The sequence below is a fragment of the Neofelis nebulosa genome, chromosome 2, assembly GCF_028018385.1.
Source record: "Neofelis nebulosa isolate mNeoNeb1 chromosome 2, mNeoNeb1.pri, whole genome shotgun sequence".
NCBI lineage: Eukaryota > Metazoa > Chordata > Mammalia > Carnivora > Felidae > Neofelis > Neofelis nebulosa.
The window spans coordinates 195444417-195470873 of record NC_080783.1 but is presented as its reverse complement, the minus strand read 5'-3'; the positions used below and the strand labels follow the sequence as shown (position 1 = coordinate 195470873).

General features: G+C 36.7%; 1 protein-coding gene across 1 annotated transcript; it reads left to right on the top strand.

Annotated features, from left to right (window-relative positions):
* Positions 1–307: 307 nt before the first annotated feature.
* ZMYM1 (zinc finger MYM-type containing 1) lies at positions 308–26457 on the top strand. Its single transcript, XM_058718145.1, is given in 11 exon segments — positions 308–543; positions 9856–10025; positions 11872–11944; positions 12130–12379; positions 18325–18493; positions 18581–18702; positions 18704–18785; positions 21110–21263; positions 22146–22283; positions 22702–22739; positions 23479–26457. Coding segments are annotated over 10 exon segments (3423 nt in total). The 5' UTR covers positions 308–543; positions 9856–9929; the 3' UTR covers positions 25780–26457.

Below are 26457 nucleotides of genomic sequence, written 5' to 3'. Positions count from 1 at the left end.
TGAACTTTTCCAACCTTGTCTTTCCAATCCACGTGCAGATGACACAGGTACCCAAGGATGAAGAAATTGGGGATTTACAGAAATTGCTAAGAGACCCATCTTTTGAATCCAGTAAATCTAACTGCCATTCCTGAGTCCATCCCGACGCTGCCCCAGCCTCTAAGTGTCCAAATTTGTGGCTATCTAGCATGGCTTCATACGTCAGATCGCACGGGACTGTAAACGCTCTTCCCGCCCTCTGTTGCTAAGGGAAACTGGATCATTCCCGGCCAGCTGCGCTGCGCATGCTCGGCCGCACAGCTCGGCGGGAAAGGGGCGGGGTCTACCTGACTGTTTCGCGTCAGAGTTAAGTTCCTTAGAGAAGCGTCCTGCGGCGAGCCTCACTGAGGGGAATTAGTAAGCCTCCTTAAGTGGCTGTGTTGTCGGTCTTTATTCCCGCGCCTTACCAGAAAGGGGCTGAGAGTTTCGTCTGTCAGAGGGAGGAAGAAGCGTCGGGTCGGGCCGGAGTCCTAAAGATGGTTCCTTGCGTGCGGCTTCCGCCATGTGAGAGTCGGGAACTCGGGTCAGGCCCCTGGTTGTGTTTGTCCTTTTCTTTAACCTTGTCCGCAGAGTCGGGGGATCCTTGTCCAGCATTTCCAGCGTTTCTCGCCGCCCACTGCCCCTGCGTCGTAACTGCGCTTTCGGCGTTTGGTCTCTGTCCGCGGCCTCTTTTTTTAAAACATTCATCTGATCGTACCGGTGCCTCTCGATTAAGCCGTGGTGACTTTTCAAACTTAAAAAAAAAAAAAAAGACATCATGGAAGTTCTTTTGCAAATAGACGTGTATACGGAATCTCAACTAAAAGAGATTGAATAGTTACTACAAAAGTTTGACTCGTTGAATTGGGATATAAAATCGGGATTAGATGAAGGTGCAGTCTTTATCATTTTATTTCAGTATTTCGCCTTAGTGCACGGGGATTGAGAGTATTTTGGTTTGCATGGATTAGTGTGTGCAATCAGTAACTTCCAGCTTTCTTAGGATGCAATTTCAGCAAGAGTTGGATCACTAATAACACCTGACAGTAACTTGTATTCCTCATCACAAATATATAAGACAAGAACTTAAAATTTATAACAAGAACTAAAAATAAAGTATTTATAACAAAACTATATTAATTTTAGTCTTGACAGTATCAGGATTCAACAGTTTGCCGTTTTTTAAAAGATTTTATTTTTAAGTAATCTCCATACCCAAGGTGGGGCTCAAACTCACAACCCCAAGATCAAGAGTTACATGGTCTACCGACTGAGCCAGCCAGGCACCCTTGCCATTTAACTTGTAGGTTGAAGCAAGAGCATTAGGGAAGTAGATGCCCTTGCTAGAATAATGAATTTGCTTCTGGGATTTTCTGTGAGTGAGCATATAACAGGTCACAATCTAAAAAGGATCGGTGAAAAGCTGTCCTCTTAACTCGTCACTGACAAAGCTACAAGGAATTGAGCTGTAGCTACAAGGAATTGAGCTGTATTCAGCTAGATGGCAGGAAAAACTATTTTCTGAAGGTCACTTAATCTGGAACAAATTGAGGCTTTGGAAGTCTCTAAAATACTTAACATTTGATATATTATAGAATTAAGTATATTTCATGATTTTTAAAGTACATTTTAAAAATAATATGAATGAAATATTTGCTGAACCCCTAAAGCTACTGATTTACAAGAGTTAAGTTCAAGGATTTTGGTGTTCAGGGACCTTTCTGATATGACCCATGTCAGCTTCTCAAATGTTATTTCCTTGCACTAGCACTCTTACTTTTTATCTTTAACAATAACTCCGCTTCTTACAGTTCCCACGTTTGTCATTTTGCACATGCCGTCTCTATACCTGGAATATACTTTTCATCATCCTTTGTAGACACTTTAAAACCTAGCTCAAATTTTATCTTCTAGAAGATTTCTTCCCTCTTTTCTGCTTTTTACCTTGCATACACTTAAATTGTTGTAATTATACTGTGCTAGCAGTGTATTTATAATAGAGTGTTGGGACATCCTAATCGTTACTCTAATTCCAGTACCTAAATACTTCATAAATAGTGGCTCCCCATTGCCTGTAGAACTAAGCAAGGACATTTTAGTTTGGTTTGAAAAGCATTTAGCCTTCTGCCTCCAGCTTTTCTTTTTTTTTTTTTTTTTTTTTTTTTTTTTAATTTATTTTTGGGACAGAGAGAGACAGAGCATGAACGGGGGAGGGGCAGAGAGAGAGGGAGACACAGAATCGGAAACAGGCTCCAGGCTCCGAGCCATCAGCCCAGAGCCTGACGCGGGGCCAGCTTTTCTTTTTAATGTTTATTTTTGAGAGTGGGAGACACAGAATGTGAGCTGTGGAGCGGCAGATAGAGAGGGAGACACAGAATCCAAAGTAGGTTCCAGGCTCTCAGCTGCCAGCACAGAGACCGGCACAGGGCTCAAACTCACAAGCTGTGAGATCATGACCTGAACCGAAGTCGATGCTTTACCAACTGAGCCACCCAGGTGCCCCTCCAGCTTTTCTATCAAGATAGTAAAAAAGCTTACAGAACACAAGTGAATAAAACAAGTTTTTGCAGAGTGCCATGTATAAAGAAATAGCTATAATGCAAAGAAGTAAAATGTTAGAGTATAACTGCTTCTGGACTCATTCATTAGTCACTTTATTTTTTCTTGTGACCACACCACTAGTAAGTCCTCCAACTTTTTTCTTTTTTGAGATTATTTTAGCTATTCTAGGTTCTGTATACGTTGCATATATGTTAGAATTATCTTGCAGGTTCCACAAAAACTGGGATTCTGATCTGTAGCTCAGTTTGGGGAAAACTGACCTAACAGTATTAAGTCAATCAACAAGCATGCTTTATTTCTCCATTTATTTATATCTTTCTTAATTTCTCTTAGCATTGTTTTGTTTTTCATTGTAGAGATCTTGACATATTTCATTAGATGTATTTGATGTTTTATGATGCTGTAGAAAATGGTTGTTTTAAAATATTTAATTGTTATAGTGAAAAGAAATGATTTTTGAATATTGACCTTCCTAAATTTACTTAATAATTTCAGCAGTCACTTGAAGATCCTTTTGGATTTTCAATGTATAGAACATGTCATCTATAAATAATGACAATTTTACTTATTCCCTCAAGATTTCTTTCTTTCTTGTGTATTAACCTGACTGAAACCTCTAGTACAATGGTGGAGTGGTGAGAGACAAAAGTTTTAATGTTTTATTTATTTTTGAGACAAAGCATGAGCAGGGGAGGGTCAGAGAGAGAAGGAGACACAGAATCCGAAGCAGGTTCCAGGCTCTGAGCTGTCAGCACAGAGCCCAACGCGGGGCTCGAACTCATGAGCTGCGAGATCATGACCTGAGCTGAAGTCGGATACTAAACCGACTGAGCCACCGAGGCGCCCCGAGAGACAAAAGTTTTAAATATTGATGTTGTATTATCCTATGATCCTTCTAAGTTCACTTATTCAAGTTTTGTTTTTGTTTTTGTTTTTGAGGGAGAGAGGATATTCCTTAGGGTTTTCTATGTATACAACCATCATGCTCTCTACAAATAAAAGCAGTTTTATTTACTTCTCCCTTTCCAGTCTTTACACCAAATTTCCATGGAGTACTTCACTTAAAGAATTTTAGCATTTCTACAGTATAGGTTTGCTTGTGATAAATTCTCATTTTCATTTATTTGAAAATGTCTTTATTTCACCTTTATTTTTGAAGGATATTTTTACTGACTAGAGAATTTTATAGTATTTTTCCCCCAGCATCTTAAAAATACTCCATTGGCTTCTGGACTTCATTGTTTATTTTTTTAATTAAATTTATTTATTATTTCTGAGAGAGAAAGGAGTGTGAGCAGGGAAGGGCAGAGAGAGAAGGGGACACAGGATCGGAAGCAGGCTCCCTGCTGACAGCAGAGATCCTGATATGGGCTCAAACTCAGGAACCAAACCACGAGATCATGACCTGGGCCAAACTCAGATGCGTAACCAACTGAGGCACCCAGGCATCTTGGACTAACTTGTTTCTGACAAGAAAACAACTTTATTCTAATTTTTGTTCTCCTGTATGTTATGTCTTTATTCTTCAGCTGCTTTTAAGATTTTATTTTTAGTTTTCACCAGTGTAACTATAACATACATAGTTGTGTTTCCCTTTTGTATTTTCCTCATTTGTGTATTCATAGAGCTTCTTGAATTTGTGTGGTTTGATATTTTTCTTTATCTGGGGGAAATTGTCCAGCCGGTAGTTCTTCAAATATTGTATCTGTTGCATTGTCTGTTTTCTCTTTTTCTGGGACTCTGTTTACATCTGTAAATAGATATATTGTCATACTCCACATGTTACTTACATTTTTTTGTAGTTTTACCCTTTTATGCATTAGTCTGAACTACTTTCTGCTATTGATATAAAATTTATTAAATTCTTAATTTCCCTATTTTCCAATTCTCAAAATTTCCATTAACTCTTTTTTTTTTTTTTTTTTAAATTCCAGGACTCTGCTAAACTTCTCTTTTTCTCTGTTTTCTCAAATGCGCCAAAGACCTAGCCTGATAATACCAATATTAGCCACCTGTAGGTCAGTTTTATTGTCTTTTTTCTTTTAATTGATTTTCAGTCAGTCTTATTTGGGAGTTTTTGGTTGGGGTGTACCCATACATTTTTACTGTACTGTGAACACTGTGGATGAAAAAATGTAAAGACTAACTGCACTAACTCCAGAGAGTGCTGTTTCCTGTAGGCAGGCAGACAGTTCTTACAGATTACATTAATCCTGTTGAGGCTAGTATTAGGCCTTGTTAGGGCTTATTTACTTTTGGTTTGCTTTCTTCTAGGGAGTAGTCTTTTCTCCTGGGTTTTGGTCTGTACTCCTAGCACATGGTGCTCCCCTGGAGTCTCACCTGCAAGTCCAGATCTTTACCAAGTCCCCTCTACCTTTGCTGGGCTTAAATTTCAACTTTGTTCTTAGCTCTGCAAAGCTTCTATAATCTCTTTTCAGCTCTTTAGACTCCTAGTTGCTATTTTCTGTTTCATATCTACAGAGTATTGATATGCAGTTTGGAAGTCAGCTAATACATGGAGGAGGAGGATACTTGTATGCAAATTGGGGGGGTTATTTCTCCTTGGTTCTCACCTCTCCCTTGTGCCTCTAGAGTTCTAACTACTTTGGTGACCCAGAACTCCCAGCTCCTTAGTTCAGTATGCCTGTTTTCTGCTTGGGCTTGTTCCTCTGCCCTGGAAAGTGCCCTCAGGGGCAAAGCCTGTTAATTTTATCATTGTTTTCAGTAGGAGGGTTTATCATACTGAAGACTACTCTGTTTTGCCTAGATTTTTTTTTTTTTTTTTTAAATAAGCAATTTCTACACTCAACCTGGAGCTTGAACTCAGGACTCTGGAGATCAAAAGAGTCACATGCTTTGCTGACTGAGCCAGCCAGGCACCCCTAGATTTATCAGCTATTTATTTATTTATTTATTTATGTTTTTAATATTCATTTATTTTTAAGAGACTGAGAGAGAGCGTAAGCGGGGGAGGGGCAGAGAGAGAGAGAGAGAGAGAGAGAGAGAGAGAGAGAGAGAGAGAGATACAAATCCAAAGCAGGCTTTAGGCTCCGAGCTGAGAGATCATGACCTGAGCTGAAGTCAGTTGCTCAACCGACTGAGCCACCCAGGCACCCCTATCAGCTTTATTTTTAATTCTTACCAATCTGATAAAACTTGGAGCTGAGTTGGTTTAGAAGCTGAGTAGGATTTGAATAGGCAAAAATGACTTTACAGGTAGGAGAACAGTATGAGCACAATATATTGGGGAAGAATTAAAAGATTAAGGGTAAGCAATTTGGAGCATCAAGCTTATATAAGCCGTATTGTACCAATTTTCCAGGAGGAAAGTACATACATTCTCTGTGGAGGTCTGTTTGTATGTCTAGAAATAACTCCTAATAGCTTGTAATTCTTTGCAGTCTCCTGTTTTACTTTAAAAATTATTGTGAATTTTGTTTTTTGCTTCATGTTATATTCCTCTTTGGTTTAAATTAAAATGTTTTAATTGGTTATTACCAAGTAGTATTAACCATCAGGAATATGTGCCACATTGAGCCTAGTACAATTAATGCTCTTCAACTTTTTTTTTTTAGCCCCAGTTGGGGCAGGTGAGAGACTATATTAAAAAGAGGTTTCAGGGCACCTGAGTGGCTCAGTCAGTTAAGCACCCGACTTCAGCCCAGGTCATGATCCTGCACTTCGTGGGTTCGAGCCCTGCTTCGGGCTCTGTGCTGACAGCTTGGAGCCTGTTTTCAGATTCTGTGTCTCCCTCTCTCTCTGCCCCTCCCCTGCTTGTACTCTGTCTCCCCAAAATAAATAAACATTAAAAAAAAAAAGGTTTCAATTCTTGGCTGGCTCAGTTGGAGGAACATGTGACTTGATTTAAGGGTCATGAGTTTAAGGCCCACGTTGGGTGTAGAGATTACTTAAAAATAAAAGATTTTGGGGGGGCACCTGAGTAGCTCAATCAGTTCAGCATCTGTCTCTTGGGTACAGCTTGGGTAATCTGTACACTTAACATGGGCTCAAACTCACAACCCCGAGATGAAGAGTCACATGCTCTGATTGAGCCATCCAGGCACCCCAAAAATAAAATCTTTAAAAAAAAAAGGGTTTCTAGGACTTATTTTACATTAATGTGCATCTTGTTAGAAAAGGAAGTACTGGATTTATTATTCATATGTGTTTTTTGCTCTTTTTGTTTTTCCAACAGTTCTATACTGTTTTCCCCTGCTTCAGAAACATGTTACAGATTAATTAATTACACTTTCAGGGTGCTTTCCATTATTTTCATATTTGTGTGATGACTGACACATTGGAAGGGATTCCAAGATGCAAAAGCTCATAGGTGCTTTGTTTTTGTTTTTAATGTTTTATTTTTTATTTTTATTTTTATTTATTTATTAAATTTACAGCCAAATTAGTTAGCATATAGTGCAACAATGATTTCAGGAGTAGATTCCTTAATGCCCCTGACCCATTTAGCCCATCCCCCCCTCCCACACCCCCTGCAGTAACCCTCTGTTTGTTCTCCATATTTATGAGTCTCTTATATTTTGTCCCCCTCCCTGTTTTTATATGATTTTTGTTTCCCTTCCCTTATGTTCATCTGTTTTGTCTCTTAAAGTCTCATACGAGTGAAGTCATATCATATTTGTCTTTCTCTGACTAAATTTCACTTAGCATAATACCCTCCAGTTCCATCCACATAGTTGCAAATGGCAAGGTTTCATTCTTTTTGATTGCCGAGTAATACTCCATTGTATATATATACCACATCTTCTTTATCCATTCATCCATTGATGGACATTTGGGCTCTTTCCATACTTTGGCTATTGTCGATAGTGCTGCTATAAACATTGGGGTGCATGTGTCCCTCAGAAACAGCACACCTGTATCCCGTGGATAAATGCCTAGTAGTGCAATTGCTGGGTCATAGGGTAGTTCTATTTTTAGTTTTTTGAGGAACCTCCATACTGTTTTCCAGAGTGGCTATACCAGCTTGCATTCCCATGTTTTATTTATTTTTGAGAGAGAGAGAGAGAGAAACAGTGCGAGTGGGAGGGGCAGAGAGAGAGGGAGGGAGACACAGAATCTGAAGCATGCTCCAGGTTCTGAGCTATCCAGCATAGAGCTGGATGTGGGGCCTGAACTCACCAACCACGAGATCATGACCTGAACTGAAGTCAGATGCTTAACTGACTGAACCACCCAGGCGCCCCGATAGGTGCTTTGTTTTTAATTTATTTTTAGACTTACCTATTTTCTTTCAGGTGAATGATAGTCTAATAGTTAATTTCCAGTGAGTTTTACTTTGCTGGTATGGGCTGGGCAGAGGCCATAAGAGCTTTTATTTTACTTCACAGGCCTGAAGAATTCATTTAATTCTTTGCTTTGTGATAAGGGATTTTAGTAAAAGCTACCAGAAAAGTGGGGAAAAGATCTCAGATGAGAGAAAAGAAGATACAAGGAACCAGTCTGTCCTTGAAAAAGGAGCCTCAGGACTGAGCAATCAAAAGGCACTTGTGGGGGCACCTGGGTGGCTCAGTCAGCTAAGCGTCTGACTCAATTTCAGATCAGGTCATGATCTCATGGTTTTCAGGTTAAGCCCTGTGTCGTGCTCTGTGCTGACAGCATGGAGCCTGCTTGGGATTCTCTCTCTTCCTCTCTCTCTGTCCCTCTCCTGCTCATGCTCTGTCTCTCTCTCTTTCAAAATAAATAAACATTTTTTAAAAGGCACTTTTAGTTCTTCAAAAGCTGTAAAATGGATTTTTTTTTCAAGTTTATTTTGAGAGACAGTGCAGGCTTGAGCCAGGGAGGGCTAGAGAGAGGGGGAGAGAAAGAATCCCAAGCAGACTCCGCGTTGTCAGCTTGGAACCCAATGTGAGGCTTGAACTCACAAACTGTGAGATCGCGACCTGAGCTGAAATGAAGAGTCCGACACTTAACCGACTGAGTCACCCAGATGCCCCTGGAATTATTTTTTAAGCCTGAATGCGCAACAATCTTTTATATTGTGATTTTGGATTTTAGCTATCTTATCTAGTTACCAAAAAGAAATCCATTCATGGGGGTGGAGGAAGGCAGGCATGAAATGTAATGGAAAAATAGATTCAAAACATATTTAAAAGTTGGGGCACCTGGGTGGCTCAGCAGTTAAGCATCTGACTCTTGATCTTGAGTCAGGTCATGATCTCATGGGTTATGAGATCAAGCCCTGCAGCAGGCTTTTTGCTGACCTTGTGGAACTTGCTTGGGATTCTCTCCCTCCCATCTGTCTCTGCCCCTCCCCACACTCATGCTCTCTGTCTCTCTCTCAAAATAATAAACTTAAAGAGAAGAAAACCAGCAAAGAGATAGGAGAAATAGGTCTTGGAGTCATAGGATTCAAGGAAACAGAGAATTTCAAGGATGAATGAAGGGAGTAGTCAGAGAGAGGGCAATAGCTTTAAAAGTTGGATCCTTCTATACTGACAGCTCAGAGCCTGGAACCTGCTTTGGATTCTTTGTCTCCCTCTTTCTCTGCCCCTCCTGTGCTCACGCTCTATGTCTCTCACTCTCAAAAATAAACATTAAAAAAAATTTAAAAGTTGGATCCTTGAATGTATTTGAATGTTTATATGTGAAGAACCAATAAGGAGGGGAAGTAGAGTTGAAGATACAGATAATAACTGGCTCTATAGGAAGGCAGTGTTGGGGGAGAGGTAGTGAGTACAGGTATTTGGATTAACCTTGGATAGAAGACTTTACATTTCCTAAGACTATTTATTTTAATTTTTTTAACGTTTATTTATTTTTGAGACAGAGAGAGACAGAGCATGAGTGGGGGAGGGTCAGAGAGAGAGGGAGATACGGAATCGGAAACAAGCTCCAGGCTCTGAGCAGTCAGCACAGAGCCTGACACGGGGCTCGAACTCACGGACCGTGAGATCATGACCTGAGCTGAAGTCGTTCGCTTAAACGACTGAGCCCCCCAGGCGCCCCTCCTAAGACTATTTAATAAGTTAAAAGTAAACTTGTGAGTTTGGTGGTTTATGCTATAGTCAGGCCTGGGGGAATAGAAGTGGAGAGGACTAGTCCCAGAAGAAAGCATAGATATGTCTACCAGAGAATTATACAGCAAAACTATATTGGGGAATAGTGAATGAATGAAGGGAAGAAAGCCAGTGTTGGTACTGTGAAGGAACCTTGAGTCCAAGCTGTCTAAAGACCTTTTGTGTTTCCAGAAACCTACCATATTTAAAAGGACTAATTTTAAAATCAGGCTCTCCATTAATTCATATTTTATGTTAGGAACCTGGATACTATTCCCCAAGAAGAAATTCATTAGTTTGGAACTAGTGGATTCCTTTGCATCAGATACTAAGATGAAAGAATCACCGATAGATAGCGAATGTGACAAAGCAGTGGCACCACAACTGGGGCAGCTGGATGAAATTAAGACAGAACCTGACAATGCACAGGTAAGTATTCTACTTTATTTTCTTTTTTCTAGAACAGCGTTTAAGTGTACATTCCAGTTATGCAGATGCTGGTTTATGGGTTTAAAATCTTTTTTCTTTTTTTGTTTTTTTAAAAATAATTTTCTTTTTATTTTTTTTAATGTTTATTTTTGAGAGAGACAGAGACAGAATGCAAGTGGGTTACGGGCAGAGAGAGAGGGAGACACAGAATCCAAAGCAAGCTCCAGGCTTTGAGCTCAGTACAGAGACCGACATGGGGCTCAAACTCATGAGCTATGAGATCATGACCTGAGCTAAAGTCGGACGCTCAACCGACTGAGCCACCCAGGCGCCCCTAAGGGTTTAAAATCTTAAATCTTGGGGCACCTGGGTGACTCAGCCAGTTAAGCTTCCAACTCTTGATTTTGGCTCAGGTTATGGTCTCACTGTGAGTTTGAGCCCCACATGTTGGGATTCTCTCTCACCCTTGTACTCTGCCCCTCTCCTCACTCTCATACATACATGTACGTGTTCTCTCTCTCTCAAAGTAAATAAACTTAGAAAAGAGAATCTTAAATCTTTATCTTCCCTAAAGTAGTTGGTCAAATCATATAAAGTATATTGTGTCAAGTGCCATCACAACTATATGCAAGAATATGATTTGAGAGAAGAATAGATGTTTGGAATTGGGTTTTTGGATTGATACAAGGATTGCCTAGGATATTATGGGCCTAGCTAAGGGTAACACATTTTTCTTTTCATTTTTATTAACTAGAAACCATACGAGTAACTAATTGTATGTTTTTATGCTACTGACTCAATTGAAGTAGTAGAATTAGTACATTTTCAATCCTTAGAATTTTGTATTTTTTTTGTAATTATCTTACCCAAATTAGTTTCATGTTTATTCTTAAACTTTTTTAGATATATCCTAAAAAACCTATAACTGACAAACTGATTCAAGCTGTGAGTATTCTGTACTAGGGCCAAATTTTCCTTAGAATGTTTATATATGAACCAGCTGAAATTTCTAATGAAATAAAAAGTAAATTCAGTTTTAATTTCTTTCTTTTTTTTATTAAAACTTTTTTTTTTTTACATTTGTTTATTTTTGAGAGACAGAGACAGAGCACAATTGGGGGAGGAGCAGAGAGGGAGGGAGACACAGAATCCGAAGCAGGCTCCAGGCTCTGAGCCATCAGCACAGAGCCTGATGCGGGGCTTGAACTTACGAACCATGAGATCATGACCTGAGCTGAAGTCGGATGCTCAACTGACTGAACCACCCAGGTGCCCCTAGTTTTAATTTATTTCTAATATTCAGTTTAGAAATAGCCTAAAGTAAGTCAGTATCAAGTAAGGATATGACTCTCATTGACTTGGTGTCACTGGGGAGTGTTGTCCATCTAGGAAGTATCTGTTGCTTCCTCAGTCTATGGACATTCAAACACATAAATCACATTTAGATAGCTTGTCTGCTGCTCTGAAACATCCTCCTCTGTAAGACTCATTTAGGCCAGTCCAACAACTTTTGTGTTGATGGTCTTTATGAAGATAGTTAGCTATTAATGACTGGAACAAGGATGGAAAATAGATGTCATTATTGAGTGTGTCTCCTCTGTTTGTAGTAGCTCCTGAAGGGCTGTGTGAACAAAAACTATTGAAGTCACATCTAGTTATGATTACACATAACGTGATTTATTGGTGTTGTCAGTCAAAGATCACCAAAAGGAGAGTGTTCACCTATGTACTATGGTTCAGTTTAATTATACAATTCACTGAACAGACTTAAACATAATTTATCATTTTCTATTGAATAACTGCTGTTTTATACACAGTGTATTCATTATTTTCATCTCTTTTTTAGGAGTATTGTCAAGCCCAGCAGCCCAAAACTCAGGAGAATGAACTGAAAATAAATACTACATTTTCAGACAGTGGTAATAGAATCACTTTATTCTAAATGTAATAGCCAATTTATTCTGCTTTTTTGGAATATGTTTGAATAGTGTGCATTGTTTTGGGTTTCACGTCCAGGAGAAATAACCTCTAAGTGAAAATGAAAGAATGCATACTTAATTTTATGTAAATACTAATTTTCTTCCTTCCTGTTTTGTGTTTATAGCTCCACAGTTGACTACAAGCATTCAGCTTTCTCTGACATCATCTGGCATGAATAAAATGCTTCCTTCAGTTTCAACCACAGCTATTCAGGTTTCCTGTTCTGGTTGTAAAAAAATTCTTCAGAAGGGGCAAACTGCTTATCAGAGGAAGGGGTCTACTCAGCTCTTCTGCTCCACGTTTTGTATCACCGAATACATTTCATCTGCCAGTTCACCAGCTCTTCCCAAGAAAACTTGTTCAAACTGCTCAAAGTATATAATTCTAAATTATGCCCACTTTTACTTCCCCTACATAGAGCTCGATCAGTCTTGGTTGTAATTACCTACATTTTCATTTTTTCTGAAGTAGTATCACCTTGATTTAGTGAAAAGAAGCTGCTTCTGCTTTCACTTCCTTTATTAGATTCTTCAGAAATAGTTTTTTTTATTGAGAGATTTGCACAAATTAAAACATAGGGAGTTCTAGTTCTCTTCAACTTTAAATAGTGTGACTTCTGAAATTTACTTTTCTTTCTAGTTGAAATTCTCTATAAGTGGGATTATTATATGCCCATTCTATTTTATCATTTAACTGTATAGGATGCACTAACACATTAATCATATAACAGTTTATTTGGATCTTCCAAGGTATAAAATTATATAATGTTTCTCTTGTAATGAAGTTATTTGATTCTTTTGCAAAATCGAATAGTCACAGGTAAACATAAATGGATAGATATCTTTTCAAGATTTCTGTGAGCTACTGTCGGGGTCTTTATTGCTAACTTTTTTTTTTAATTTATGTAATTAAATTAAATATGTAAGGCAATTTAGATGCAGAGAAAGGAAGTAGTACTAATTTCATAATGAATTAGTGGAAAATGTCCAGAACTTTGAACTCTACCCTGATATGTAGATCAGTGTGCTTTGAGACTCCTTTCATAATATTCTGGTTTGTTAACGCTCATGAAATGCTATTGCTAAATTTTAAATGTTTTTGTTTCAGAATGAAGAAAACACATAGGTCACCAGTTTTGCTTGTAAATACAATAAATTCCTTTCAGATGTCTTATTTTGGAATCAGATTGCCATAATTTGAATCTTGCTTTCTCCATTTATGGTTATATTTTGTATCTTATAGCAGCTGTATTAGTATCATCTGGGAACTTGTTAAATAAAACCACAGAATCTCAGGTCTCACCCAGACCCACTGAATCAGAAATGCTTTTGTCCCCAGATGATACGTATATAATGCTAAAGTTTGAAAAGCACTGAGAACTTCTGTCTTAGTATTCCCATCTGTTTAATTCAATGTACATAAGAATTATGAGCATTAGATAATAGATTTAAGTGATAGAACAATAGTGGCATGTAATAAGAACTCAGTAAATGTTAATTATTACTATTACTACTCTCTTAACAAACTTACAAATCCTTTTTATTGGTTGCTTCAGCTCCTTGTTTGGCTGGCGCTTTGGTGTTACCCTTTGCTGCAAGTCTTAGACCCTGAAACTGACCTTTCTCTTGTGCTTTTTCAACCCTTCAAAACTGTGTCTTTTTTCTTTTTTGCTAAGGGCTGTAAGGCACTTTTCTTCAGTCTGCTTTCTTTCTCTGCAGAAACATAAAACTGGAAGGGACCTTAGAGATCATCCAGTCCAAACATTTTCTTTTGGTTTTGAGGAAACTGAGGCCCTCAGAAGTTAAGGTATCATGTTACTATTTTGGCCCATTATACATCTTCAGCACATCTCCCAGGTAGATTGAAAAGGCTGAAACAGGAAAGATATAGTAAGTTCTCTAAGGCAAAGAAAACAAGTATGAGCAAAAACAAGAAACAAGTTTTACTTTCTTTGGAATACAGAATTTTTTTTGATGCAAAATACTATTGTATATGTTGGTGGAAAGGTGGTAGTGCTTAGGCTAGGAGAGTCCATCCATTTTTCAGAGTAACCTGTGCTTGTTTTGAAATTTTTTTTCAAAATTTTTCATAATTTTTAGCTAATTATCAGTCCTTGTTGAAGTTTCTTTTATAGCAGTGATTTAAAATCTGTTTTGAGTTATTGCAATCTTTATTCTGTTTTATGAACCAACTGAAAGTTAGCTTTGAAAATGACATTTTAAATTATGTTAGAGAAGACTTCTTTTGAAGAACTGTTGTTTCTGCACCTTAGTATCCCAGGTGGAACCAACCAGAGATCCTGAAAGCAACCAACAGAGTTCAGAATATCCCTGTGCACTAATGCTGTAACACTTATATATATAGGAAAGTTGTTCAGTCCAATGCTTAAGAGTTAGTTTAAGCTAATTGTAGGCATTTACATTGAATTTTAAGAAATTTTAAGAATTTTAAGAAAATTCATTTTTTTATTTTTTATTTATAAGGCCTTAGTAGATTAGAAACCAGCAATCTAGTATGCTGGTAGCAGTAAAAACCAGTAAGCGTTTTCAGACTTCATGCTTCTGCCGATGCAGTTTCTTCTGCCTCCCTTTCTATCTGGCTAATTTCTGTCTTAAAGGTCTGCCTTCAATATCTTTACCTTTTGTCTATTCGCACACCATTCTGTCCTCTCTTCCTAACTCCCAACCACTCGGAGTAGTTGTTCCATGGTCTGTGTTTCAGTAGTGTTCATAATTCCCACAATATTAATCATAGCATTAATGTTTTAAAAAATTGATATTGCCCCGGTTAGACCGTGAACCTCTTGAGATTAGGAACCAGATCATACTCCTGTTTATATTCCCAGTGCCTAAACACTAGCTGGCACACAGTGAAACCTAGAAAAATTTTTGTCAAATGAAATACAAGGATAGCACAACTCAGATACTGCATTTAGAACTGTATCTTAAACCAATAAAATGACTGATTGGGGTTCATGAAATGAACCTGTTATTTTTGGTACCATTTGTTTAAGAGGCAGAAAGATCATAATACACTAAAAATTTGTAAATGTTGAAGTGTTAAAATAGTGCTGATTTCAGGAGTATTTCATCTGGATAATTATTACACTGAATGATTGATATTCTGAAGGTTCTAAGTAGCCAGATATCTTGGCAGTCCTCAAACATTCTGGTCCCTGGACCCCTTTACACTCTTAAAAATTATTGAAGAGACAGAGAGCTTTAGTTCATAGGTTATATCTACTAATATATACTGTGTTAGAAATTAAAATGGAGAAATTTTTAAGCTCATTATTTAAAAACAGTCATTTAAAAATAATAACTCAGTGCATGTTGACATAAATAATATTTTTTAAAATTCATTTTAGAGAGAGAGGGGCAGAGAGAATCTCAAGCAGGGTCCATGCTGAGCATAGAGCCTGACGGGCTCAGTCCCACAACCCTGGGATCATGACCTGAGCCAAAATCAACAATCAGACGCCCAATTGACTGAGCCCCCCAGATGCCCCTACATAAATAATATTTTTTAATGGAAACTAGCCATATATGTTTTTTAATTTGATGAGAAGAAATGTTAAGAAAAATTTAGTAAGCATGATTTTATTTTGCAAACCACTTTAATGTCTGGCTGAGTTTTCATATCCGCCTTTGTATTCAGTTCATTGGAAAATGTTTTAGCTGAAGTGTGAAAAAAAACTGATCCTACAAATACGTAATTGGAAAAGGGAAGAGTGTTTTAATCGCCTTTTAGATTTTGTGGTGCTCTTCTGTGGCACTCCACCCAAGTATTGTTAAAGGTTATCTGGAATGTAGAATCTGAAACCATATCAAAATTTTTTTGTACTGTTTGGTTAAAATTCATTGGTCTTGTTAGGTTACAATCATTGGTCTGTCTGTACTTTGAATGTTTTTTTTACCCATAAATGAATGATTTTCGTTACCTGGTATAATAATTTGGGAAATAATGGTTCACTGAGTTATGCAGATCTTCTAAATGTTAACATATTTCTTTATGCAATATTTCAAAAATCACATTTGCTAAAAAAAAAAAAAAATCACCACCCCCAAAAATAATCCTCATCATCACTACTAATCTCATCAGGAAAGTTAACTATTGGGAAGCAATCAAATTGGAGGTGGCAGATTTTCCAATTTCTAATTTTCTTTTTTTTTTTTTCAGCTTATTTATTTATTTTGAGAGCGAGACAGCACGAGTGGGGGAGGGGCAGAGAGACTCCCAAGCAGGCTCCACAGTCACCATACAGTCTGATATGGGGCTCAAACTCACGAAACTGTTGAGATCATGACCTGAGCTGAAACCAAGAGTCCGATACTTAACTGACTTGCTTAGTCAATGGCTTAACCGTACCACCCAGGCACCCCCAAAATTCTAATTTTTCTTTTTTTCAATTTTTTTTTTTAAATTTATCTTGAGAGACAGAGCGTGAAAGGGGGAAAGGCAGGGAGAGAGGGAGACACAGAATCTGAAGCAGGCTCCAGGCTCTGAGTTGTCAGCACAGAGCCCGACACAGGGCTCAAACTCACAAACCATGAGATCATGACCTGAGCTGAAGTCGGACGCTTAACTGAGCCATCCATGCACCTCTGAAAATTCTAATTTTCAATGAAAGCTCAAATTTTATCATTGGCAATGAATACTGCCAGTTTATCTTGAAGTTACAGTCTTACTTTATTCATTTTTGAGAAAATATTTACCAGATACTCACTTCTGGATAATAGTTTGTTCTTTCAAGTGAAAATATGTTCCACAAAAAAAGTAGCTACCTTAGGTTGTAACTGTTAACATTCCCACATGAGATATTCTTTGAGGCGGCCATCATACTTTAGTGTGCAGGGGAAGTACTTTATGCCTGTGTCCCATTTCATCACAGAATACTGAAAAGAGGTTGTCAAGGGTGAAGTTTAATAAATTGATTTTTACAGTGAATGTATGGCAGTGAATAACAAATACTAGGACATTTTGGTGCAAGTGCCTTAATTTGCCTAAGGCTCTGGCAAACGTTTTATCCAGCCTTTTTTTTCCCTCCCAGCTTATTAAGGTGAAATTCACATAACAAAAAGCCATTGCAGTAATGTTTAGTATACTCAGGGTGTCTAATTCCAAAATATTTCTGTTCTCCAAAGTAAAATGTTCTGTCTCTACCAGTCTGTCTTCTTGCTGGGATTTATCTTTTCTGGATATTTCATATTAATGGAATCATACAACATATCACCCTTTGTGTCTGGCTTTTAGCATAAGGTTTTCAAGGTTTATCCATGTTACAGCATGTATATCAGTACTTCGTTCTTTTTTTACAGCTGAATAATATTCAACTGTATGGATATATCACAATTTGTTCATCCATTCATTCATTGGTGAACATTTGGGCTGTTTCCATCTTTTAGCTTTTTTTTTTTTTTTTTTTTTTTTACATAAACTCCAGGCCCAACGTGGGGCTTGAACCCACAGTCCAGAGATCGCATGCTCTACTGATGGAGCCAGCTTGGCACCATCTTTTACCTATTTGAAATAGTGCTGTTAGAAACATGCATGTGTCTATCCTTTTTTGAGTACTCCTTCACTTCTTTGGGGTGCATATCTAGGAGTGGAATTGCAGTGGCCCATTGTTGATTTTACACCATCACTTGAAATGTTAACACGAGAAAGACAAATAACATTTTAATATGAAAATAGTTTTGATTTGTGAACCCCTTGAAAGTCTCTGGAGGATCTCTGGAATTTTGTAGACTGTACTTTGATATATTTTGTAGATTCCAAATTTGGTGAGGAATGAATATGTGATTTCTCATCATCATTTTGTTATGACTAGCACTAACTAATACAGACTAGGTAGTCCTCAAAACTACGCTCTCAGATTTGCTTTGTAGTCCCTACTTTGGGGGCACCTGGGTGGCTCAGTTAAGCACCTAACTTGGGCTCAGGTCATGATCTCATGGTTCGTGAGTTCAAGCCCCACTTCCGGCTCTGCGCTGACAGCTCAGAGCCTGGAGCCTGCTTCAGATTCTGTCTCTCCCTCTCTCTGCCCCTCTGCAGCTCATGCTCTCTCTCTCTCAAAAAAAATACTACAAAAAAATTTATAGTCCCTACTTTATAGATGAGGGAATTAACATTTGAGAGTATAAATGACTTATCCATCACTACTGAATGTAAGTCCTAGAACTAAATAACAAAGGTTTTCTTATTTCAAGGCTATTACTGCTGCTGCACACTCCTCAAGTAGGTGAAACGGGAGAGGGTTACTTGAGAGTGTGCTTTAACTTATAAAAGTGTTTAATAGTGCCCTTGTTTTTATTTTCAGAGACATTTTAAATCTAAAGGATGTGATCAGCGTCCAGCTGGATGACTCTAGCAAAAATTTTTGCAGCCAGTCTTGTCTTTCATCATATGAAGAAAAAAGAAAAGCATTTGTTGCCATATGTACTAATAACATTTTAACTAAGTGCAGCATGTGTCAGAAGACTACTGTTGTAAGTTGTAATTTTTTTTTAAACTTTAAGGATTCTGATTATTTTGCTTAAATATTAGCATTTTTAGTGAATTCTTTTAAATCCTAGATTCAGTATGAAGTAAAATATCAGAATGTGAAACACTGTCTTTGTAGTAATGCCTGTTCTTCACTCTCACTTGAACAGCCTCCTGTGATCTGCTGTGAGAACTGTAGGGCTTACGATCACACTGTCTAGTCTGTTGCATATACTTCCAATGAAAGGCCAGTCCCATTACTTTATTAGTTCAAAGGGTATGACAGCATATAAGCAGGTAAAAATAAAGACCTGTTGCATAAGGACCACTGCACTGGAATTTGCATGGGACTAAATGAAAAATCCAAGATTGAGTTCCTTCCATTAGTTTGCTTGTGAGTGGTTCCACTTCAGGAAAATGTGGGGATTAGATTTTAGTACCATTGGGAATAGTTTCAGTTGGCAACACATTGAAGGAGATGAAATGAAAGACTTCTGACAGTTGCTCTTACATAGCAATTCATGATAAATGCTGTATGGAGATTTTCCTAAAATATTTCAGGATGATCATCTGCCTTGAAAAAAAGCCACGCAGATAGAAGCTTGTTTATAAACTGAGATTAGAGATAGCAGAAATAACAATAGCCTACTGGTCAGTAAGACTCAACCACAAAGGTGTTTTTAATTCTGTTTTCTTAAACCCTAAGCAAGGTTAAAGTGAATCAAGAATGTCACAGGCTTATCTGAATCTGTGAAAAATAATCTTCTATTTCTGGTGGGAGAGCCTTTGGTGGTTGGTTCTGAGAGCAGAGAAGCTGGTTCTACTTTGGTGGACTAAATGAGATTAACACAATTAGTGGTTTGAGCCCCTTTCATGAGGTGGGACTGTTGTCTTGCTTGTTCAGATGATGCTTTGAGACCCAACTCCCTATCTCTGTAAATTCTTCCTTAAAAATAAGCAATTGAAGATGGGATTCTCAGCAAGTCTGAACAATTCAAACAGGTCATTTATGAGCCACCTTTTATCTATGACAGAATGTCCACACCATGAGAGTATCTTGCCTTTGGACCAGAAATGGGAGAATGGAAGGCATGGGAGCCTTCTGAAGGCAAGAAATGCCATTCCATCTTTTCATTCTTTATCAGTCACACTCAATAAATAGGCTTTGTCCTGCTTTTAAGAGCCTGTTTTGAGTACCTAGTTATTCAGCCTATGTGATGGGGTAGGGCTGGTTTGAGTAAAGGAGTTTAAAAAGCACCATTTAACACTACACCCTGCATATCAGATATTATTGTAATAGTGATAATGGAGAAAATCCATATTGTTAGTTAAGTGTAATCCAGAATTAGACAAGCAAAAATAATATAAAGACGGGGACAAAACATAAGAGACTCTTAAATACAGAGAACAAACTAAGGGTTGCTGGGGGGGGTTCTGGGTGGGGGGATGGGCTTAATGGGTAAGGGGGCATTAAAGAAGACACTTGTTGGGATGAGTGCTAGGTGTTACACATACGGGGTGAATCACTGGAGTCTACTCATGAAATCATTATTGCACTATGTGCTAACTAACTTGGATGTAAATTAAAAAAAAAAAGATTTAGAAAATTGTTCAAATCTATGAATCTAAAAATGGGGTGACTTTTTTTTAAGTGGATTGTTTGATATAAATATACTTTGACCACATTGTTTTCCCCCCACATCTTAATAGAGTAAATTAATTATTACTTTTCCCATATGAATAATTAACTAACTACAGATGATACATAGTACTATTATTACTTGATGTTAAATATTGATGAATTGTTAGGGGTGTCTCAGTATAAAAAGTCATACTAATAAAGGGTAAAAGAATTTTCAAAGTTAGACTCTGTTTTTTGTTTCATTATTCCTTTGCCAATATCCTGTTCTTTCACAGAAGAAAACCTATATATTTTCAATTGTCTTTGCACTTTATTTCCCCCAAAGCAGTTCTTTTTCACCATTGCCTAGTCCAGGAATGAGGATTCCTCTTTCAGTAGAAACAATAGATGGTGAACCTCAGTTTATATCCTTTACCTTTGTACACTTACTGAATGAACTATATTCTATACATCTTACTGCTTATGTGCTGCCTTCTTATAATATGCTTGCAATTTTTACCATGAAGTTAGCCTAGAAAAACAGTAATTCTCACAGCATGTTATAACTTAATTAAGCACCCTTTTCTGGCTCCTCCTTAGCACGAATAAAAGGCTTCCCTGAGTTTATATCCAAAGTGGAATTGAGGAAAGAGATATAATTTTAAGGCTTTTATTTATTTATCCAGTTGGCTTTGATTGCCTGGATTGAGAAACATTTTCTGTGACCTCCTTCATTGCTTGCGTATATATTACTGCTGCAACTAATATATATCTGAGACATAACACAAATAGTTATATTTTGGATTGATCTATTTCCCTCATTTTAGTCATTGTAATCCGTAGTGCCTTTTTTTCCTGGCTTTTAGGAAAGTGTAAAACAGGGCTTCATCATCATTACTTATTATATTTCAGCTAATAGCAGTAATGGTGGATATGTTTTGCTTGTTAACAATATATATCATATACCGGGAATATGAATATTACTTTAATCTCTAAACAGAAACCAGCCAAAACACTTACATCTGTTCTTTGCAAATCATTGAAGCCCTCAGATGAAATGATTGAGACCACCAATGACTTGGGGAAGACAGACCTTTTCTGTTCTATTAATTGTTTCTCTGCTTACAATAAAGCTAAGATGGAATCTTCTACAGGTAATGTTTATTTAGCAGTTATCAGAGGATTAGAAACTATTGAAGAATATTACTGCTTTCCTTTAATTTATAACCTTGATTTATCTCAAGGTTAAGTTTTTGACTTAAAAATCAAAACAATGCAAAACTTGTTGTAAAAAAAAGTTTCCAGTAGTTTTATGTAAAAGAAAGTCTACTTCACCACCAGAGACTTAATATTTATTTATGAAAATCGTTGTATTAGAATATAGAATTTTGTACTCAACCCTGCTTTGTAAAAACAAGGCTAGTAGTTAGTTACATTTTTTACAGGAAGTAGAGCTAGTTGGAAATAGTTTGAAGTTCACTAGTAGAAAAGCACAAATAACCCAGAGCCAACTTTGTATTCCATCAGAGAGCCTCCTATAGAACCATTGGTGCTATTTACATAGATAATAAAGTGAATGATTCTCCTGGGGCTTGTACATTATGTAAACTGGTTTATGATGGAAATCTCTGCACTGTTAGCTTAGAAACCAGTCTAGCTCCATTCATGTTGAGGGTTAAGAATCTTGGAAGTGTTAGAAATGATACCCATTAGGAGATTCTATAGGAATCTCTTTTCTCTTCTTTGTGGGTAATTTCATGTAAAGATTTGCTTGAAATTTCAAGCAAATGGTGTATAAAGAACTAAGAAATTGTATGCAAAGATAAAATATACAAAATAATAGAAAATATAAATTATCAGTTTAAGGTTATTAATGTATTATCCTAAAGAACCTACCTATTCCTTAGCCTTACTTCATATCCAGCAATACCTAAAGCTATTAGATATTTACATTGTTTGTTGAAATAACTTGTTATTAAATAATGCTTTCTGATTGATTCTGCCTGGTTTTTGAGAAATCTTCTTATTTTTATCAGTAAATGTTTCCATGGTACATGATGCTTCAACGGGGCTCTTTTCTCCAAAGAAAGATACAACTCCAATTATAAGCAATATAGTGTCACTGGCAGATACTCATGTCTCCCTACCCATCATGAACTCTGATGTCTCACAAGGTAAATTGATAATAAAGATATTTGACATATATACTGTTTTCCCATCCTTGATGAATCTATTTTAAGTTTGTTGTTGTTGTTAAGTTTTTTTAATGTTTGTTTATTTTTGAGAGAGAGAGAGAGAGACAGAGTGAGAGCACGAGCAGGGGAGGGACAGAGAAAGATGGAGACACAGAATCCAAAGCAGGCTCCAGGCTCTGAGCTGTCAGCACAGAGCCCAATGCAGGGTTCAAACCCACGAGCCATGAGATCATTACCTGAGCCAAAGTTAGACGCTTAACCAACTGAGCCATCCAGGCGCCCCTATTCTGTTTGTTTTTGTTGCCTGATACGAAATAAGCAATTGTGGTTTATGATGCTATTTTGTAGATTATAGTATAAGATCTTGAATTGATGATACTCTATTTTATTTTAGCAGATACAGTTTCTTCAGTAACAGCAAATGTCATTGTAGATGTAAGTTTTGTTCCTAATATTTTTTGATGCTGTATTTTCTTTGTTAAGTATATTTGTGTGTATATACACACAATTCATATATATACATATATATGACCACATTCATTCCTGTTTTCATCCTAGAACTCAAAAAAGTTGAGCAATAAACATCTTTTGGTATTCATATTCAATTTCCCAAGTCTCAGGTCTGACTTGAAATTATTAAGAATATTTAAACATAAGTATTATTAGTCATAGTTTTTCCTTTGGGTTCTTTATTACCTTTTTCAATACTATAGTCCTATGAGCAATAAAAATTATTTTTATTACAATTACATACCAAAAGATTATTTGAACATTTTTTTTTAATTTTGAGGGAGAGAGAGAGCATGCGTAAGCAAGCAGGGGAGGGGCAGACTGTGAGGGAGAGGGAATCCCAAGCAGGCTCTACGCTGAAGAGGGGCTCAACAGGGGGCTCCATCTCACGAACCATGAGATCATGACCTCAGCCAAAATCAAGAGTCAGACACTTAACCAGCTGAGCCATTCAGGCACCCCAAGAGTCTTTGAACATTTAGTGTTGAATCTAGATCGCAACTTTACGTTATAAATAATTGTTAATGTTTCCCCCTAGTGGAGCTCATGTTGCAACGTACCTATTCATTTTCTTGTGTTATTAGAATAGATATGTTTGATATTTTAATCATTTGATAACTGTTCAAACAGATGTTTTTGTTTTTTTCTCCCAAACATTTCTAAGAGTTTACCCAGTGAATCAAGTACTGGTGTTGCTAATAATAGTGTTGAACAGCCAAGCCTTTCACCATCTTCATCAATATCCAGTCAGAATGCAGTTGGCTCCAGTGTAGAAGTACAGAAAGATCAAGTGTCAAACCAAGATGCTACATACAATATGAAATCTGTGAAAATAAGTGATGGACTATGTCATCCAAAATTTACATCCAAAGTACTAAAAGTTAAAGATAAATCACGAAGTGTTAAGAAATCTTGGTGTTCAAATTTCCAGCATTTGAAAAGCAGTATTAAAAAGGATGTGACATTCTGTTACTCATGCCAGTTGTTCTGCCAAAAAAATTTTAGTTGTGGAGGAGAATCATTAGCAGCCCAAGGAATTTCTAATTGGAAAAAGACTCTGGAAAAATTCAGAAAGCATGAAAAAAGTGAAATGCATTTGAAGTCATTGCAGTTTTGGAGGGAATCCCAGTTTTGTGATGAAGCTGTCAATGATAATTTATCTATCCATTCAAAACAGATGGAAGGAAATAAAAAGTACCTAAAGCTTATAATTGAAAATATTTTATTTCTTGGGAAGCAGAGTTTATCATTAAGGGGAAATGATCAGTCGATTTCAACTGTGAATAAAGGCAATTTTTTAGAATTGTTAGAAATCAGAGCAAAAGATAAAGGAGAGGAAGTATTCCGACTTCTGAATTCACAAGTTGACTTCTATAATAGTACACAAATTCAAAATGATATTATTGAAATAATAAAGACTGAAATACTGCAAGATATTGTGAATGAAATCAATGTCTCCCCAGCTTTTTCAATAATATGTGATGAGACAACTGATAGTGCCACTAAAGAACAGCTTTCCATTTGTGTAAGATACCCACAAAAAATGTCAAAGGCTGTCTTAATAAAAGAAAGATTCTTGGGTTTCATAGATGTTGAAGAGATGACTGGGACTGACTTACATAGAACTATCAAAACTTACCTGCAGCAAATTGGAGTTGATTTGAGTAAAATATGCGGCCAGGCCTATGATAGTACCATGAATTTGAGGGGAAAATTTAATAAAGTTGCAGCAGAATTCAAGAAAGAAGAGCCAAGAGCTTTGTACATACATTGTTATGCCCATTTTTTGGATTTAGCAGTAATTAGGTTTTGTAAAGAAGTAAAAGAACTCCGAATTACTCTAAATACTCTCAGCTCTTTGTTCAACACTATTCATATGTCTGGGGAAATGTCTGCACATTTTCAAAATATTTGTAAACTAAGTCAAAACAAAACATGCAAGAAACATACATCACAATCATGTTGGACAGCCCATGATCGTATGTTACTATCAGTGATCGAGGGTCTTCCAGAGATTATTGAAACACTGGAATTTGTAGCAAGCCATTCTTCAAATACAAGTTTGGCTGATGAATTGAGTGATTTGTTAACATTGGTTTCCAAATTTGAATTTATCTTTTGTTTGAAATTTCTTTATCGAGTGTTAAGTGTTACAGGAATTCTTTCCAAAGAGCTTCAGAGTGAAACCATAGATATTTTTTCATTGTCTTCAAAAATAGAAGCAATTTTGGAATGTTTATCATCTGAAAGAAATGACATCTATTTCAAAACTATCTGGGATGGAACAGAGGAAATATGTCAAAAAATAACCAGTAAAAGTTTTGAAGTTGAAAGACCTTCTTTTCAGAAAAGAAGAAAAATTCAGAAAACAATAGATCTTGGCAATTCAGATAGTACTTTTTTTCCTACCTCAACAGAAGAACAATATAAAATTAATATTTATTACCAAGGATTGGACACTATATTAAATAATTTAAAATTATGTTTTTCAGAGTTTGATTATTGCAAAATGAAGCAAATTTCAGAACTATTATTTAAATGGAATGAACCGTTAAATGAAGCAACAGCCAAACATGTCCAAGAATTTTATAAACTTGATGCAGACATCATCCCAGAACTTAGATTTTATCGGCAATATGCAAAGCTTAACTTTGTCATAGATTATGATTGTATCAACTTCATCAATCTTGGCTATTTGTTTATCCAGCATGGTCTTCACAATAATATTCCTTGCATATCAAAGCTGTTATATATTGCTTTGTCTTGGCCAGTTACTTCAAGTGCCGAAAACTCATTTTCTACACTGCCTCGTCTTAAAACATATTTATGTCATACCATGGGACAAGAGAAGCTTAGTGGCCTAGCCCTAATGGCTATTGAGCAGGAATTGGTAAATAAACTGATGGAACCTGAAAGACTCAGTGGGATTGTGGAAAAGTTTATCCATCCAATGAAAGAGATGTAACACTTGCTAATTTGAGTTTTACCTAAAAGAATTTTGTATTTCTGCTGGAATGTTTGTTTTTATTTCAAAATTTTATCTCCTAAGAAAAATTTTTTTTCACCAGAACATGTAACATTCACTTGATTCAGAATTCAAAAACCAGAATGATGTACAGTGAAAAGTCTCCTTCCCTTTTTTTTAGTACCCATTTCTCCCTGTAGTGTTGTCTGTTTCTCAGATATCTTTCTGGAGATATTTTTCATAGATCATACTCTGCAGTGCACACTGTTCTTCAACTTGTCTTTTCCACTTAACATATTTTTGAGATTGTCCCATATCAGTACTTAAAGGGTTTCTTGATTTTTTTTCATAACTGCATAAATTTTCGTTGTATGGATGTACCATAATATATTTTAATAGTCCCTAATGACAAACATTTTAATTCTTCACAATATTTTGCCATTATACGTAATGCTGCATTTAATAACGTTACACATAGGTCATATTGCACGAGTGAGTTAACTCGAAGATAAAATTTTAAATTGGAATTACTAGGTCAGAAAATTTATACATTTTTATTCTTGATAGATAACTGGCAAATTGATTTCTATAAGAATTATGCCATGCATGATGCCACATCACCAACCATGTGTGAGATTGCCTATTTCCTTCAATCTGTATAAACATTGTTCCCAAACA